This window comes from Myripristis murdjan, chromosome 1 (assembly GCF_902150065.1).
Source record: "Myripristis murdjan chromosome 1, fMyrMur1.1, whole genome shotgun sequence".
NCBI lineage: Eukaryota > Metazoa > Chordata > Actinopteri > Holocentriformes > Holocentridae > Myripristis > Myripristis murdjan.
In genome coordinates this window covers 12,537,667-12,553,043 of record NC_043980.1, presented here as the reverse complement: position 1 = coordinate 12,553,043, position 15,377 = coordinate 12,537,667, and the positions used below count along the sequence as shown (strand labels likewise).

Genomic DNA, 15,377 nt, shown 5'->3' with positions numbered 1-15,377 from the left:
TTCATACTTGATTGTAGCTCAATTCCTCATTTTCTTTGAATCGTGTTATTGTAAGCAGACTGGAAAAATTATTATTTTTTTAGATTTAACTGGAATGTATGTGAAGCTATTTCTGATGTGTCTAGAAAAAAAAACACACATAATGATTAACCTTTTCTAAAATAAATAACAAATAAATGAAGATGTACATGTACTTCCAAATCAGTGGCTTTTTTTCTGACTTGGGGTCTTTGGGCACCTGGTGGTTAGACTGTGGGCCAGGTATGGTAGAAACCGTCAGTCTCTTAGGGCAAGAAGACAACTTGAGTCAGATCATTTTCTTTAATTTCAGAAATCAGAAAACAAAGTTGATCTTGTCGTTGATTACAGTCATCATTTAACGGAGATGGAAACCAATGTTGTTTTCAGCACTGTTGGATTTCAGATGGGAGAGAGCGCTGATGAATGTTGTAATCCAAACTACTGGGCTCTAGGAAACACACACATACACACACACACAAACACACACACACACACACACACACACACACGCACAGGTTAGTATGCAGACAGGAGAGGTGTGTGTACAGGCAGAACATACTTTATCAAGGAAAATTTGTCAGCTATGCCCCCATGACATGCAACCCACTGAATCATGATAAGCAAAAAAAAAAAAAAAAAAAAAAGCTCACAAATGGTAAACAGTGTTCTGATTTCAACCAGGAACTGTTGATTCTTGAGAATGAGGTATTGTTGTAATATACAGTAACGCTATTTTGTCAGGATACAGTGGCAGAGAGTAGTTTGGCCAGTTTGGAAATAAGGGGGCTGGAAGGGCAGTCGGTGACGAATCCCAGACAAACTTGTGTTGTACATCCGTCAAAACATTTAAATTCTGAGCAGTGACTCAAATCACTGCTCAGAATTATCTTGCTTGCTTGGCCAAATCCAACTTGCATTCATTTTGAAAAGGATAAAGTTTTCTCACAACAGTGAAGGCGCTGATGGGTCAGACTGGGAGGATCTACCACTCTCATATGGAGTAGGAAAAATTACTACATCGGTAAGAACCTGAATTATCTTAACTTTAAGATCATTTGGGATGTTGAGAAGAAGTCTGAGTGTACAAGTCTTACCTTGGCAAGGGGAACCAGACAGAAGAGAATATAAAGTTTTTGGACAAAGCAGACCCCAAGCTAATCTGATCATATTCCATAGACAAATGTGAGAAACCCTCTGTAGTAGTGCATGTATTTTCTGTTAACATCGTCGTGATGAATAATTATTGAGAAAAATGACTTTATTTGATGGCTGTTGCTATGGCAACAATCTTGGCGTGGGCTTCAGTGTCAATAAATATTTGTTAGTTAGCCAAGTAATGCTGAATGACAATACATTTAATAATAAATAACAATAAGTAAATGGATGTAAAGGCAGAGCAGCAAATGACTGATCAAATGGGTCAGACAGGGATGCCACGTAAGATGTCATCACTGAGTACTCAGACTTTCTGTTTGTCCATCATCTTTGGTTTTCTTGGGTTGTCATGAAGTAAGCCTTACCTTCAAAGCATTCTGGTATCTTGAGTTGTCCATTGAGGCACTGGGCTGGCACTGCGTAGCCACATTTCCTGACCTTGTCCATGCAGTAGACCGAGACAATCTCTTTGTGAAGGACTTTCGAGTTCAGGTCTTCAATCCAGATTTTCCTTCCCTTGTATAATATCCGTCCTTTTCTTATGCCAACCGTGCAGGGGGCTGTGAGCCAAAACAGGAAAAAGGCATTCAGTAATGTTGTACTGTTTTTCATGGAGACAAAGCTATCTAAGGTCAATGAAATGAATGAAATCTCACAAACTCATCCCAGAAATGAGATTACTGTATCAGTATAGTGTTATCATGTGAAATGACTGTAATATTTGCATGAGACCTCTAATCTTACCCATGCAGGCTGGCTGTAAGGACCATTCTCCCGTCTCTTGGCACACAATCTCGTAGCCTCCATCAATTACATAGTTTCCATTACAGCCGTACTTGACTGTTTCCATGTAGTCAAATTCTGTCTGTAAGCTGATGGACATATAGCCATTCTCAATGGGTGGTGGTGGAGGGCAGGACACCACTGTAAAGGGATGGTTTGGTGGATTAGGAAGCAGGACCGGCCCGAGGCAAGAGTCAACTACGTGCTTGCTCAGGACACTCACGACCACCAGAGGGCCCCCAAGAGCACTTGAAATGTCACACATGAGCTCTATCTATCTATCTATACATATAAATTCATTTAATTGCGTTATTTAAATAGCTATTTAATTTATTTATTTCGGCACCCATAGGTTAAAATCATATCAAATTGGGATCCGTGGCTTTGTAACATAAAAAAGATTGAAAACCCCTGGTACTGAAACTGTGAGGGCATTTCAAAAGCCTTGGCAGGTTCGATGCTGGCAGGTTCTTGTTCCTCTCACATGCAGATAGGGCTCCTTAACAATCAGGATGAAACAAAAACCTGGAGAACTCTGGACCTCAAGCACTGAAAATGAATCGGCTCTGAAAGGTTAACGTCAGTCACATCACTATTTCTTGCAATAACATTCCCACAGCTTTGGTATAACGTGTACCACTTGTCCAGCTTACTTTGACATTCAGGCGGCTCGGTCCAGCTGCCGCTGGCGGTGCATTCTCCTCTTTTGTTGCCAACTAGAGCGTATGGAGGCCGGCACTCGTAAGTCACTCTGATGCCATACTTTGTGGTGTTCCCGCTGATGCTGTTATCAAAGATGATCTTCCCAAATTCTGGGATAGGAGGAAGATCACACATCACAGCTAAAAGAGACAAGACAGGATACATTCAATTATTGGCCAGGGTCTCAGGCTGAGAGGCTACATTTCTCACCACATCATATATAAGGCTTTTTGAAGTTTGGATAGCTTAGTTGTTAGGGTTAGGGTTATGGTTAGAAAAAATAAATGATTTTAGCTTAGTATGCCCAGAGGCTTTACAAAAGTAACATCTTGAATCACATCTGGTGAACTAGGATCACATCCACATGATACGTTTGAACTTTTTCATTATTTGCATCATTTGTATTAGGGAGGCATGCGCCGGACTACATACGCTTGCACTCTGGTAGTGATGCACTCCACGTTCCATTGGCTTGGCATACAATAGTGCTGGCTCCATGTAGGATGTACCTGTAGAGAGCAACTTTTTAACTCTGCAGCCATCTTTGTCATTTTGTCGATATCTACTGTATTTTACAACCTTTTCTAATTTAACTTATGGTTCGTTCTCAGACATAAGAAAAATAAAACTAAAAAGGGGCCAAATCTCAATTTAAGGAACGCAGTGAAATGTGGCGAGAACAAACAAAGACAATGTAATGAAACAATTTTTTTCCACTGACAGCAGTTTCAATGTCAGTGTCATATGCAGAACATCAGCTTCATCTGATCTCTAAATTTGCATCATCCCCGTTCAAATAAACTAATAAATTAATAAAACTAACAGAGGAGTTTAGAAAACAGGATGCAATTTGGCTTTTCTCTCTCTCTCTCTTTTCTTAACTCTCTTTGCATTACTATGGCTAATGTTATCATTGCTAATTATTAAACTAATGGCTGGGTGCAACAAATCCAACAAAACCTTGTGAGATGTGAATAAAACATTCACATCACACAAATGTGTGAAATCACTGACTGAAGCAGTAGTAAACCAGGCAGGTTGAGGGGAAACAGTTATCATAAAAAGTAAATCACAACACCATCAGAAAAATAATAATAATTACTGAACATTACAAATTGATAATATATACTGTGAGTGTGACAGAGGGTTGAATTTTCCTTTAAGGCCAGTGATAGTTTATGCTGCTCTGCCCTCACTTTCTTGTTGTAGAATTAGTTCATCAAAATATGATCTGATTATCCGTTGTGTCATGGTCCAGGCCCAAACAGAGAACATGGAAGGTGAAAATTAGGCTGCACTTAAGATGTTGCATCGGTTTCTTCTGTTTCTCTCTGAATCAGCACATTGTCACAAGCACTGAATTTTCATATGTGAAAAACAATGCCATGAATTTAGTCTGCTGTTGTCCCTTTACCCCTCATTGCAGGTGTAGTTGACTGTGCTCTGGTACACAGTGTCTTCATAGTATATATCTCCATTATCCAGCGGGTCTGGGTAGGGACAGTTCTTTGCTGTGGGAGAAAAGAAAGAGGAAAGAAGGAAAAACATGCAAATTGAAAATTAAAAACATCATCAAAAGCAAAGGAAGAATCACATTACTATGGTAGTCATGTATCTCATTTCAAATAACTCATTTGTATAATCTGTATGCTGCATGTGTGTGGACCTACTCCACCCTGTACCTACCATTGTAAGACATGTGAACTGATTTTTTGTGCAATGTATTTTATATACTATATTTTACATAGTATATGCATAAAAAGTCTCTTTTTATACATTTCTTGCCAAAGACAAAGAGGATGCAGCTTATGGATTATTCCTCAGAGCTGAATTATTACATTTATATTGATTTTATATTTTTTACCAATGTAGTATATTGATATAAAAGACTGTAATATCCACAGATTTTTTCAAAGGCTGGAATACAAGCTTATCTAAATGTATTTGTATTATGCTCATAATCAAGGAGTGCAGAAATGAGCATAGGAAGGATCTGGAAGACATACTTCCATCCAGCCCAGAAATGCTAAATATTTACTAACTAACTAACTAGATAAATAAATATCAAATGAAACAACATATTCTACTGAACTAAAGGCTTCACACTACATCTAAATGTGGTGTAATACATAAAAACTATTTAAATGGTGAAGTCATAGTGCGAGAATGTAACCATGGCAAAAGCATAAAATTTTTAAATATCATGAATACATTAACAGTATCAAAAATAACACATAATAAAAAAAATATTGTTTGCTTATTAACTTAATCACTAAACAACATTTTAAAAATATATTTACAGTTGGACAGGATAAGGCATGAAAAGTTGAACTCAGGTATAAATTATAGTAATGTTTCAGATTTGTTGCAGAGGCAGGAGCAGCTCCACACTGTCAAAGGCCACATAATGAAATTACTCTTCTTATTGATGGACGTTTCAAAAGGCTTCAAAAGAAACAGTTGCACTGATTCAAGACCACCGAAATCCAAAATCTCACTAGACGGACGGAGACCCACGTATGCACATCAGGCGGGTTTTGGTCCACTCTCCTCTGTCACTGCAGACGATGGTGCGAGGGCCCGACACGGGGGAATATCCAGATTTACAGGACAAGACCAGCTCAGCCCCGGGGTTGAAGAACCTCTGGAGCCCCGACACCATGATGTTGGCCCCAAGGACTGGCCGAGCACAGACTGCTGAGGCAAAGGGAGGGCATGACAGCCATGTGAATATTAAAGGAACTCAACATCGGAAAAATAATTAACAACATCAATAATAATACTAATAAATAAAGGAATCAAAATCAAATGTGTCTCCATCATTGGAAGCTCAAATTTGACTCTATAATCCTGCAAGTGAATCTAGCACTGGTGCTTTTCATCTGCAGCATTAATAATGGAAGTAAACAATGTATTTTTCATATTCACATTACTGTTTACATGCAGTACACTATGTACTTATGCACTAAAAGTGCATCGTGAAAGTGATGAGAGAAAAACTTGGAATTAGCACTTAGACTATGAATGAGAGCTATGGTGAGAACCATGTAGATTCAACCATCAAATATGCTCATTCCAGGTTCTTCACTAAACTCGACCCCTCTCAGCTCTGCACAGTGCACCTTTAAAATGAATTCCCATGGGGTGAGTGATGTTGATTTTATATGAAACTCTTGATATAAGTAATACATAATGAAGCAACTTATGTTACATAAGATTTCCAGTATATTCATGTTAAGTATATACCAGAAATCTTTATGCAAATATAAAGGCATTCCAGATTGCAAAAAAAAAAGACAAAAATTAAAAATTAAAGGAGCAAAGTAAACAGTTTAGTTATGTTGTCATCCGTTTGTCCTCTGTTTCTTTGGTGAAAATCTCTTATTTACCAGAAGGTGATCCACTGGAATAATGTTATTCTCTGTTACTGTCACACTTTAAGAACAAAACTGGAATTTTGCCAAGTCTAATTTTTTCCAAAACATTATATATTCAGTTGTGTGTATTGTAAGTTTTGCCATTTACGCGTCTCAGTTTTAAGCTCATTTCAAAAGATAGAATACATAAAAGAGCAGTTGGTGTGCATTTGTGTTATTTCAGACCAATGCCTTTAAACTTTTTCTCTGGGCACTTATGCAATCTTTTAAAAGGCTGAGCTTTCAAAACAGATGAATCATCTTTCCGTGTAACTTCCCAAGAAAGCTATTTCTGTCAGTTCTGTCATGCCTTGACTTGAATGGTCTTCTAAATATCAAAACTATAGACAAAACATACACTATATAAAAAATATAGACAAAAAACATCAAAAAAAGAAGAAACATCAAAGGTAGAAAATAATCGTCTTGAATTCCTTTAAGCCAAATGTAAAAATGATAATTTACATCATTTTTACCAAATGTATAAATGCAGTTATAGACACTTAAATTTAAAATATTAGTCATTAACAGAAGCTACAGCCATAAAAACAATGAATCAATACAAGGCATGTGTAAACATGCAGTCCAAGCCATGTAATTTACAAATAAATGACAATGACAAATAAATACCAATGATAATAACTGATACCATTGTCTTGGTCTGACATCGGCAGGGCAAAAAATGCAGACGGGCACAGGAGCAGCAAAGCCAGAATATGCGCCATTCTGGGTAGATTTGTAATATCTCCTTTCCTGTGGTCTCTTGTTAAAACGGTTAAAATCCTGAATCGCTGTGCCTTCTCTCCCTGCTGTTTGTGCTCCTCTAAAAGTAAACAGATAAGGGCAGGATGAAGAAACTCCTCAACCAGCGTGCTTTGTGTTTTTTTTTTTCCCCCTCCTTTTACCATGGCTGATCGTAATCATTGTGACATTTTACTGGAAGTGAAAACGCACATGTTATGAAACAGCAGAGAGCGAATGCAGTTCCTCAATCCTCAGTTTGCACTATTAAAAAATATATAGCATCATGAGACAAATGTGCATCAAATCAGAGGAATGCTGACCTCAGTGGTAAATTTCTTACATCGTAATGAAGTGCTGGCACCCCCGTTTCTAAATTAAGAGCTGAAACCACTAGCATGACGGGTCTGTTCTCCTTTATTACTGCTACTACTGCCATTACTACAAGTATTACTGCAGTCTTTTTTATACAGTGAACAGTACTGTATCTATCACTAAAACTATTATTACACACACACATCCTCTTCGAAGACTTCTGACAAACCAAAGCAGACAGCGACTACAATGCACAAAGTCATTTCTTTCAAAGTGTGTTAAACATATTAAGTACACAGATTAACAGAATACATGATCCAAATGACTGGGGTGGGGTGGCTCAGGAGGTAATTGGAGGGTTTCAAGTTCGATCCCCAGCTCCTCCAAAGAGTGTCAAAGTGTCCTTGAGCAAGACACTGAACTCCCTTACTGCTCCTGATGGGAAGCTTGGCACCTCAAGTAGCTGGTAGACTAGAAAAGTGCTATAGAAAAGCAGTCCATTTACCATGTTACAAATGATCCAATCAGAATGAATTAAAAATAGGGGTTGCACTGCAGTGGCTCACCTGGTAAAGCGTGTGCCACCAGCTCAGTTGTCCCAGGACCCCCCCTTGGTCATGGGAACGCTCTCTAACCACTATCATGTGCTTGGGCGGGGCTTTGCAGATCATCTTGACCTGGGCACCAAACAAATGTCGGACAGACAAACGTTTTAGGGGAAGTTTCATCTTGGTGTTTAGCCCGTCTAGCCATATAGCGAGGTTAACCCGCAAGTTATCAGTGAACAATGCATTGAAAATTGTAACTACTAGCAACTGAACAAAGATTATTAAGATATGGTACTTGTCTATATTTAGATATGGACCTCCATGTTTACCATCACCGCCATTCAGTGCGTGAGAATTTCCCCCACACACACACTTGTGCTCCATCGTTTCTTCCCTTTTTTTCTTACTGACAGTGAGTTTTTATGTGCAACTGCTACCTCAGCATTATGTCAATCAACATGAACCCACTTAGCTAAAAAATCAAGGAAACACTCAAAAAAGTAACTACATGCAGCAGTTGCAATCGTTCTCTTTTCCCGTTCCTCCACACCGGATTGATAGATCTTTTTTGACATTTTGCCGTCTGGTTGAAGTGATGTTTGACAGACAGGTGACATGACCATTGAGTTTCGAGGGCTCCCCCCGATTGGCTGACTAACTACCCTAAGACTAATGTATTACATTACTAGGAGAGCTTTCATTAAATAATTCCACTAGTGATTCAGCAGTCATATTGGGCTTTTTTCAAAAAACTGAGCCTTAAATTAAGAATTTGTTGGTTAGTTGTAGGGGTCTTGAGGGAAGGTGAGGCCACCGGTGCTGAAAATAATCCGCCAATTTAATACAAATAACACAGTTGTCATCTTTTTCTTAATTTTTGCTTTTTATTTAGACATTATTCACGATCCAGTTGCATGTCCTGGAAGTGGTTTCCCGTATCAGGCAGGGCTGTGCAATGTTATGCAGTTCTTGTAGGGCTTGTGGGTCTTTCAGGGGAGGCAGCACACATCCTGATCTCTGATGGAAGAGTTTTGGGCCTTAAGGTGTACTCCACTTTGCCTGGTTCTGCAAGGAAGCACAGGAAGGCAAAAACACTCATGAAATTTAATAAATAGTGACTTGTCTTGATCTTGGCCACCACTGGATGTTGACCCAACCTAAAAATATGATAAATAGGTAGTTTTGTTGATTTTTTGTGCAGTTTCCCCCTGTTACTACAAACAATGGAAGGACACCTATATGGAAGATTAAGTTCCAACTAGGATAATGAATTTAAAGCAAGATTAATTTAAATTTTTGTCTTGAATAGGGCTGAATTTGCTCTGGTCTCAGTTTTGACTTAGTCTCAACTCCCTTTGGATCTGGTCTTGACTCGAGTTCAACCAAAAATCTTTAACTGGAACCAAACTGGAACTGACAATTGGACATCTGACAGCTGGACTCTAATAAGTTGGCCTTGACTACAGCCCTGGCTGATATTACTTTGGAATAATTTGTTTGTAAACCCTGTCTAGTGTCCAGATTTTCCCTTGTAGAGCCACAGACATTTGTGTTACTGCAATGTAGCTGACAAGGATGCACTCACCCTCAAAGCACTCTGGGATTGGGAGTGTCCCATCATTACAGGTGCTGGCCACCGGGTAGCCGCACTTCTCAGCTCTGTTCAGACAGTAGAAGACAACAATTTCTCCGTGGAGAACTCTGTTGGGTTTCAGATCAGCGATCCAGAGCTTCTTGGCATTGTAGAAGATGCGGCCTCTTTTGATGCCAACCGAACAGGGGGCTGGAGGGAAAAATATGCAGTTACAGCAGGTTCCTTCCCCACATATTGTAAATTCAATCACTGTTGTCTAAACATGGTTTGGGCTCCAAACACTGTTGAATGCCCAGTTTGAGTGTAAGCAATCTGTGCTGAAATTTCACCTTGCTTACCAAGTGCCAAGTAATTTTCCACCAGCCAGCAAATTCTGCATTATTTGTATGGATATTCATATTTACACATTGAATTATGTATCCACCACAATCTCAGCTGTTCTTTCAGTTATTCTTTTATTCAGAGGAGTAAAGTAACTAAGCAAATGTATTCATGAGGCATAATTTTGAGGCACTGGCACTTTGCTGGAGTCATTTTTTTTATTTTGTGAGGCTTTGCACCCTGTCTCTAGCGCATTCCAGAGGGAAATACTGCACTGCACTACATTCACCTGATGGCTGTAGTTACTAGTTACATTGTAGAATACAATGTTACATGTAAAACATAAAACACAATGTTGTTAAATGATTATATGATGATGATTGCTAGAGTTCAGATTGGCCAACTGCATATGGAGCAGTACATCAATGCAATGCGTCAATAATTTAACAGTGACAGCTGTTCAGAATGATCACTTTCACTTTTGATACTTACTTACATATTACTGCTAATTTACGTTCACCGGAGCAAAATTACAAATGCTGGACTTTTACCATTATTGTAGCGCCACTTTAACTTAAGTCAAGGATGTGAGAATGCTGCTTGTGCATACTTTAGACAAGCTGAGAAACACCTTGGACAAGTCAGAGTACCTTTGCACAGGTTTATTAACTAAGTGACTGACTGGCTGGCTGGCTGATAGACAGAGAGTGAGAGACTGAGGCTAGAAACTTTTGTAGCAGTGCAGAGAACATGAATAAACAAATCTGGCCAATTTCTATTGTCTGATTTTCTCCTGACTCACCCCTGCAAATTGGCTTGGCAGACCAGTTCCCTGTGTTCTGGCACTCTATCTCCGCGTTTCCATCCAGAACATAGTGCTCATTGCAGCCGTACTTGACCTTCTCCTTGTAGCCATGTTCCCTCATTATCGCAAAAGTGATGAAGCCATTTGGTATGCCTGCTGGGATGGAGCAGCTCACGTCTGAGAGAGGCGAGATCAGAGGTTAGAAGACAAACATGGCTTTGAAGAGGTTATAAGTACTTGTTGACATTGCACAGGAATACAATACATCTTGTGCACATGGGAGGAAGCGAGCACAGAGCATTATGAAACAAGTGCTGCCTCAATAAAACACACAGATACACGGAAGTGAATGCTCTCTTCCCCTTTGATATGATTTCCCTCTACATGAACTGTAATCGCAAAGGAAAGGAGGATGCAGGTTAAAGATTACATTTTGACACACAAATTCGGCTAAAATTCAAAGCATGAACGTTCCAGTAAAGAAGATATATTTAGGACAAATGTTCTGTGGGCAAAACAGAATCTGAGCAAAAGAAGAATTTATTTGGGTACTAAACAGACTTATTTGGGTACTAAACAGACAAATACAAAATGGATACACCAAATGACATGTTTAACCTTAATTTTGGGAGGAATTTCAATTTTTTGGGTCTGTAAGTCTAAAAAAGTCTAAATAAATTCTTCTTTTATTTGCATGTACTCTAATGGCTCCATCTCCTGCTTTATGTGTTTTTTGCGCTCATAATACAACCATCACAATATTTCCTCATGCTGCCTTTTGTTTGCAATAGTCCCACACATCATTAATTTTGGGAATGCATCAATAAGTGATGAGTAATGGTGCACTGCTTATGTTATTAATTGACAAATCTGCATACCACGGCACACTGGTGGTTCGGTGGCATTCCCATCAGCCATGCAGTATCCCCTCTCATAGCTTGGTGCTTTGGGTGGGTTGCACTCATACGTCCAGCCCTGCCCGTACATGGTGGTGGATCCAGTAATCGTCTTGTCATGGACAATTTTGCCATCTCTTGGCGGTTTGGGCAAAGCACAGCTGACAGCTGAAAGAGGGGAAATTATATCACTGGAGGGCTGCATCGCTGTCAGCTGAGGAACTGCACTCTAGTTTAATATTCTACTTTCAAAATTGGAAAAACCTAAAATCCTAAAGCTGAAATCAGCATGCAATTTCCACAACCAAGCCTCAGCAAAATAGAAGTTAAAAGTTCACCATGTCTAAAGAAAAACAAACCTGAGGAGCACAAACTTAATTTTCCTTCAAATACATATTTGTACATGTCCCTGTTGGTTTCAACTACTTGCATTTTGCTCCTGTACCTTTGCAGAGGGGAGGCGGATGGCTCCAGGTGCCGTCATGTAAACATCTGCTTTCGTTGGCTCCCTGCAGGACATACCTTCGAAACAGAAGGTCACATCAGTGTGAAATGAATCAAATACAGCCTGGAAAGAATTAGATGGATTTATTGGGTTAGTCAAGTGACTTTTCTTACCCATCATCACATGTGTAGTTAAGCACGCTCTTGAATGGGACCTCTGTCCTTCCCATGGCTAAGGCCTGCAGAGGTCTTGGGATCTGACACATCTTGGCTACAGAAAAGATGTCACAGTATCGGCAATATTGAATCATCTAATGTACATACAGTGGATTAAGGAACATTAAACAACCACGTCTAATGAGGAAGACAACAGTAGAAAACAATGATTTCTGACCTGGTCCTTTTAGTCTATAGTGTAACCCTGACCCACTGAAATACTTATTAAAGTGAAACTGCTGCTCATGAGCTGCCTTTCCATGGCCGGCTGAATTTAATAACATCACCGCCAGCTCAGTTTAACCCTTACTTTACCAAGTTTCTTTCTTTCTTTTTCTTTGACTAGCCATAAAAGGGGGGAGGTGACAACAGTATCACATGTGAACTCAAAATTCCTTTGAGATCGTTATTGGTCATGTCTGCTCACAGTCAGCGCTGAAAGACATATCAAGGCTGCGTGCAACAATTTTCTTTTGCACTGTGAAAAAAACACCTTCGTCTTTCAGCTTCCATTTGCAGCTTCCTTGAAAATTGTCCCAGCTCGATTATCTATCACAATACTACAGATGAAATCTTATTTTTATTATTATTATTATTATTATTATTTATCACAGTCTCTTTTTTGGCAACAAAATGTGGTGTATTTCATGGTTAACTGTTGGATGGATCACGGATGTCTGTCATGGATGTCTGACAGATGGATATGGATATAACGCAACAATTTCCTCCGAACCCCGTGACGACCATGACCCATTAAACCAGCACAATCAGATCATACATCCCATAGACTGCAGTTTATAATGAAAAGTAATGTTTATTAAAGTTTATTCTCTGTATCTTGTGCTCTTGTGGAGTGTATGTCTGTGCTGTTTATACTGTCTGTGTGCTATTTTTGTCAAGGTGATTCTGGTTTGTTCTGTTTATAACTGCATAAAAAAATAAAATAAAATGGGACTTTATCTTTCAAAAATCCCATTCATGTTTTACATAGACATTTTCTAGTACACATCACATGGTGGCGATGTTTATGTATGATGTGCAAAATGTTGCAAAATTACAGCTTTCTCTTATGGCCTCTATCTGACACTGTAATTTTCGAAACAAAAACAAGTCCCTCAATCTAGCAAACATGTAATCATTTTGTAACTGATTGTAAATGATTGGAGAAATGGAAACCAGACGTACACAGTGGGATATTGCTCTATGACAAACACTTCACATCTACATCCCCCCCGACTTCTCTCTTGAAACTTTCTTATAAAAGAGAAAACTATTTTTTGTGCCTGCCTCATGTTTATTTACATAGCATACATAGCTCTGAAGTCTATGCATTATGCTAGAGATACTGAAACACATTACTTTCTTTGTAAGGACACATTTGATCAAGGTTAAAGTGATAGACCAATACTTTGTGCCTATATTTATTTATATTAAGCAATTTTATACCAAGAAACATAAAAAAGCAAATGAACAAATAATGTTTTCTCTGGAATTTTGAGGGTGGGAAAGCCTCTTAAACAGTATTTGCACATCATGGCACACCCAAATCCCTCCACTAAAAATCAACCCTATTGAAGATTTTCTTGGCAATTTTCAATACAGGCTCAATGTATTGTTCTAATCCTATTTTTGTTTGACCTTTGCACTCTGGTTACAACATTGGCAGTTGTAACAGTGGTTATGATAAGTGCAAATCAAACTTCATCATTATATAATTCTACTTTTGCAGTCAGCTAACTGCCTAAAATGTAGTGGAAATGTAACGTAAGTGTGTGAGGTCCCCCACCCCACCCCGAGCTGAAACTCACGGGAGCATGTCAGGTCTGAGTTTGTCCACTGTCCTGTGGCGGAGCAGGCGATCCTGCGAGGAGTCGCAGTTGAAGGCAAGTATCCCAGTTCACACGTGAGAGTCACCTCCTCTCCAACCTCATACACACGTTTCAGTGTTGACTCATCAATACCATCAGTGATCGGTGGCCGGCCACACACTGATCAGAGGCAAGACGACAGATTCATAAATCAGTGACAAAATAAAATGAATCCAGATGTTATTGGGCTTCTTTAATGTCATTATTTTACCCACACAGAAGCAGCTGCACGTTTTGGGACAGCTCAGTGCATATTGCCTAATTATTTGATAAATTAAATGTTTGCCAGTGTGGAATTAGTGCACTTGATTTGTTTTTCTTTTTCTAACAACGCCGCACATGTAAGATCTCGTCAGGGCGTTTGAGGTGAAAATGTTCCAAGTTCATGTTGAGACTTTGAAAAAAACTTTCGTTTTTGGTCTGCACTTCTGTCACGACTAGTACATGACAGAAGCTTAATAATAGTAGCTCTAACTGTAAAATATTGTAATAAATGAATGAAAATAAAGTGAGTTCATGCTTACATAACAGGTTCTCCCCAACAGAGATGATCTGATAAAACACAGGAGGACTTTTGCCACATAAATTTGCACATTAACAAGGAGAAACTGATTTCTTGAAGCGATAATAATTCTTCACTGCTCGAAGATACAGAACCCATTTTCACATCACTGATGTTGTGAACACAGGTATGTTGGGATCAGAACATTTGATGATTATTTGATAATGTCTCAGTTAGCATAATTAATGTATTTATAGGTATAAGTGCCTCGTTCACTTCTTTTGCATTCCACATTCTGCAGCTGCATTTTGGATCCTTTCACAAACAGCTGATCTGATGTTAAACTGTTTTGTTGTTGTTATTATATGATATGACACAACACAGCTCTTGTACATCAAACTGTTGTGAAATATCACATGGATGCTTCACATGCAAAATATCCCAAAACATGCCATTTGGTCCTAGATGAAATAGGAATCACACTATCATTATGTCACTGTCACAATCAGCTGATACAGATATTTCACTCTAAAATCCAAATAATGGAGGTTTTTAACCCCCTACTCCTCCTCCTGGTCTGACCCTGACTCCTGTCTTACCTTTCTTAGATGTCACAGTGGTGTATAAAGCTTGGCAGACAAGGAGCAAAAGCCAAGTTGGAGCCATCTTCGTGGGAGTGAGGCGTCTAAAGCGTCCCCTGCAGCTGGCTGTGAATGGGGGAGACATAAGGCCTGCTGGGTAATGGACCCCTGATAGTTTCCTCCAATCAGATGTCAGACGGAGCTCCGATTGATTGAGCCCAAAGGTTGGAACTTGTGCATATTTACCCAGAGTTGAAGAATAACTTTTTATTCATGAGCGCAGGCAGTAGACACAAATAATGACACAAAGGAAAAAGGGAGGGAGAGAGAGAGAGAGAGAGAGAGAGAGAGAGAGAGAGAGAGAGAGCGAGAACATCAATTACCTATGTGTTCCTGCACTGACTATTTCCACTGATCTCTGCATATAGACCTACTTAATGTACATAGGGGAGAGTGGGGTAATTTGTGC

The 15,377-nt window shown here is 39.2% G+C and overlaps 2 protein-coding genes across 3 annotated transcripts; both read right to left on the bottom strand.

The window, feature by feature from the left end:
• Window positions 1-293: 293 nt before the first annotated feature.
• LOC115357548 (beta-2-glycoprotein 1-like) lies at window positions 294-6,930 on the bottom strand. 2 transcript variants are annotated; one of them, XM_030049059.1, is made up of 8 exons: window positions 6,727-6,930; window positions 5,179-5,358; window positions 4,076-4,172; window positions 3,094-3,170; window positions 2,613-2,801; window positions 1,921-2,100; window positions 1,542-1,736; window positions 294-469 (listed from the first exon to the last, which is right to left on the bottom strand). In XM_030049059.1, the coding sequence occupies exons 1-8, from the start codon at window positions 6,800-6,802 to the stop codon at window positions 405-407; spliced, it is 1,059 nt and encodes a 352-aa protein (XP_029904919.1). In that variant the 5' UTR covers window positions 6,803-6,930; the 3' UTR covers window positions 294-404. The 2 variants fall into 2 exon arrangements, with proteins under 2 accessions (XP_029904919.1, XP_029904927.1); XM_030049067.1 differs by having other exon boundaries at window positions 5,179-5,355.
• Window positions 6,931-8,605: 1,675 nt separating this feature from the next.
• On the bottom strand, window positions 8,606-14,993 carry LOC115365475 (beta-2-glycoprotein 1-like). The gene is made up of 8 exons (XM_030060509.1): window positions 14,927-14,993; window positions 13,766-13,945; window positions 11,916-12,012; window positions 11,743-11,819; window positions 11,280-11,465; window positions 10,399-10,578; window positions 9,267-9,464; window positions 8,606-8,746 (listed from the first exon to the last, which is right to left on the bottom strand). Exons 1-8 carry the CDS (start codon window positions 14,991-14,993, stop codon window positions 8,640-8,642), a joined length of 1,092 nt encoding a protein of 363 aa, XP_029916369.1. The 3' UTR covers window positions 8,606-8,639.
• Window positions 14,994-15,377: the final 384 nt, after the last annotated feature.

Coding starts and splice junctions, on each gene's coding strand:
- LOC115357548 (XM_030049059.1), bottom strand. CDS start 6,802: ATGGCGCATATTCTGGCTTTGCTGCTCCTGTGCCCGTCTGCATTTTTT. Junction 5,359..6,726: donor GATGTCAGACCAAGACAATG/GTATCAGTTATT, acceptor CCTTTGCCTCAG/CAGTCTGTGCTCGGCCAGTC. Junction 3,171..4,075: donor AACTACACCTGCAATGAGGG/GTAAAGGGACAA, acceptor TGCTCTCTACAG/GTACATCCTACATGGAGCCA.
- LOC115365475 (XM_030060509.1), bottom strand. CDS start 14,993: ATGGCTCCAACTTGGCTTTTGCTCCTTGTCTGCCAAGCTTTATACACC. Junction 13,946..14,926: donor CACTGTGACATCTAAGAAAG/GTAAGACAGGAG, acceptor GCCTCTGATCAG/TGTGTGGCCGGCCACCGATC. Junction 10,579..11,279: donor CGAACCACCAGTGTGCCGTG/GTATGCAGATTT, acceptor CGCCTCTCTCAG/ACGTGAGCTGCTCCATCCCA.